The following is a 2,576-nucleotide window of genomic DNA, read 5'->3' on the forward strand; positions in this document are numbered from 1 at the left end:
CGCGGGTGCCATGAACCTGTACATCATCTCGGTGAATGGGATCAAGGGTCGCGTGAACAGGCTGCCGGCGGCTGGCGTGGGCGACATGGTGATGGCTACCGTCAAGAAGGGCAAGCCGGAGCTGAGGAAGAAGGGTGAGTGCGGAGAGGAGCGGTGAGTCCCGCTGCACCAACGGGCAGCTCCTGCCCAGAGCCTGCCTGCGCTGTAGTGTCCCTCCTGCACGGGACGGAGCGGCAGGCCACTCATCGAAGGGGAGGACAATTCCTCCCCCAAACTGGCGCAGAAGGCGGGTGCTGAATCTCTGGAGCGTCACCTCCACCCGTCTAAAAAGCAGTTGTTGGGTCTGTGTGCAGTGGCTCAGCGAGTTGTGGTGGAAGGGCAGAGCAAAGGCATCACTTTTGGGTGAAGTGGCAGCTCGTGCTGTTCATTTCAATCAGTGGTGTGACATTCTTCCTCGGAAAAGAAGGTTTGCTGCTGCTCTGGAGGGGAAGGGAGGAGTTCTTGCTGAATATTGTCTGTGAATTGATGGTATATTTAGAAATAAAAGTGGGGAAGTGGAAAAACACTGAATTATCCAAGTGTAGACACAGCTGTAACTGTTACACAGTCAGTTTTAAGTGTATTATTGACTATAAACTGTAGCTTCTCTTAGAGAAGCACTGCAAATACAAGATAAAAAAACCCACAAACTCTGAACCCATGCGTTGAGTTATATGCTGCAGTGGAACAGTTCCTCTGGGCATCTCTTGCTGGACTGTGCGCTTAACGTGATGTATGCGGTACCGAGCTGCTCATTTCTCTTTGCAGTCCACCCAGCAGTGGTCATTCGGCAGCGGAAATCGTACAGGAGAAAAGATGGGGTGTTCCTCTATTTTGAAGACAACGCAGGAGTGATAGTAAATAATAAAGGTGAAATGAAAGGTATGGACAATAATCCTGTTGCACGGGGCAAAGGGGGAGCGCAGAGAGGGGTGGTAGGTCGGCATTGCCGGTTAGAGGGCTGCGCTCTCCTGAGCAGAAGGACCCAGATTCTCCTCAGACTCAGGAGAGCGCAATCGGGCTGAGCTAGTGTTTGTGTAAAATGTTGCCCTGAACCATCTCTGCACCTACTCAGTCCTCTAACATGCTGTTGTCTTTTTCTCTTCTCCAGGCTCTGCAATCACAGGCCCTGTGGCTAAGGAGTGTGCAGATCTGTGGCCCAGGATAGCCTCCAATGCAGGAAGCATTGCATAAACGCGTTCATCTTCGTAGAGATAAAATAAAAGTCCTTGTACCAAATAAGTAGTGTCTTTCTTGCCAAAGCGCCCTCCTCTGCTGAGCAGGACAATGTTATAACGAGGGAGTTAGCTCTGGGAAACCCTTTTACGGAGCTCCTTGTGTGGATGCATACTTTACTAGGAAAATGGGGTTTGGAGTTTCAATATCCAACGATAAGTCTCTCTTTCAGGCAGGTTCCTGCATTACTGGAAAATATCTGGAAGGGGGTTGCACTGGAACGACTTAAATTTTAGCAATACTGACCGAATTGATCCAGTTAAGGTATGCACGGATAGAAATTGGGAAGTCTATGAAAGCCCTTCTACGAGAAACGTTCCTACAGGGGCTCTCAAAATCGTAGGTCTGGAATTTTCTTCCAGAATGGGCAATTTAACTGCTTAGAGATACTGGTCTGATTCTGTGGGGGGGAAAAACACTGCCTGAAACTGATCTGTTCCGTGAGCTGCAGAGTTCATTCTGGAGCTCTGAAGAATGTTCCTTAGACCTTGCTGAAGACGTGCAAGGACGCATCAAGCCCACTGCTGCTGGCTGGGGTCGTGGCTGAAGCACATGCCTCTAAACCCTCCATCAGTGGTGAAACAGGCCCCAAGATCATTGACTTAATTGCAGATAGAAAGGGTGATCTGAACTTCCAAGATCAGCTGAAAGGCTTCAAGATCAGAGTTGGAAGGTAGGTCTATGCAAAAGCTCCTTACGTTATGTGAAGTTGCTTGTGATTTTCCTGGTGGTGTCTCTGGCAGAAGCGGAGAAAGGAATGTGGATGTGAACTGCAGGTCAGCTTGTTCTCTGGCCCTCCTGAGCAAGGGCCACTGGAGGGGTAGGGAGGCTGCCTTGTACCTGGGCTCGCAAGTGAAAATAGGGGTGACTTTGTCCTGGATATGGTGGCCTCGGTGCCCTGTAACACCCAGGTTGACCCCAGCACAAATGCTGCCGTGGGCCACAGGGCGGGTGACGGGGTGCTGCTCCCCCTGAGTGGCTCCTGGGACCTGCTGTGACTGGTACCTCTGGCAGCCCCTGGTGCGGTTCGGTTTGCCTCCATCCGCCCTGGCACTAAGCTGTTCCCACAGCACATTCACTTCTCCCTTAGAGATTTTGGGGATATTTTTGTGCTACTCCTAATGTTTTCAGTGCAGGCAGGTTATAGTGGAGGAAGGAGGGTGGTGAAGGAAGCAAAGCCTCAGAGATTTTGTAGCCTGAACAGGTAATGATGGACAAGAGCACCAGGGTCTTGCAATGGTTTGTAAAGTGGTGTTTTTAAACAGATGTTTGGCCTGACCAACATGAATCTGCAAAATATT

General features: G+C 50.3%; 1 protein-coding gene across 1 annotated transcript in view; it reads left to right on the forward strand.

Moving 5' to 3' along the window:
* The window catches only part of RPL23 (ribosomal protein L23), a gene marked incomplete at its 5' end in the record, with an annotated part of 1,693 nt that extends 417 nt beyond the window's left edge, over nt 1-1,276 (forward strand). Inside the window, 3 exons of the mRNA XM_009587243.1 lie at nt 3-134; nt 808-921; nt 1,151-1,276. Coding sequence (XP_009585538.1) covers nt 3-134; nt 808-921; nt 1,151-1,233 — 329 coding nt within the window. The remainder of the gene's footprint in view (nt 1-2; nt 135-807; nt 922-1,150) is intronic.
* Between the last annotated feature and the right edge of the window lie 1,300 nt (nt 1,277-2,576).

This window comes from Fulmarus glacialis, unplaced genomic scaffold (genome assembly GCF_000690835.1).
Source record: "Fulmarus glacialis isolate BGI_N327 unplaced genomic scaffold, ASM69083v1 scaffold41481, whole genome shotgun sequence".
Lineage (NCBI taxonomy): Eukaryota > Metazoa > Chordata > Aves > Procellariiformes > Procellariidae > Fulmarus > Fulmarus glacialis.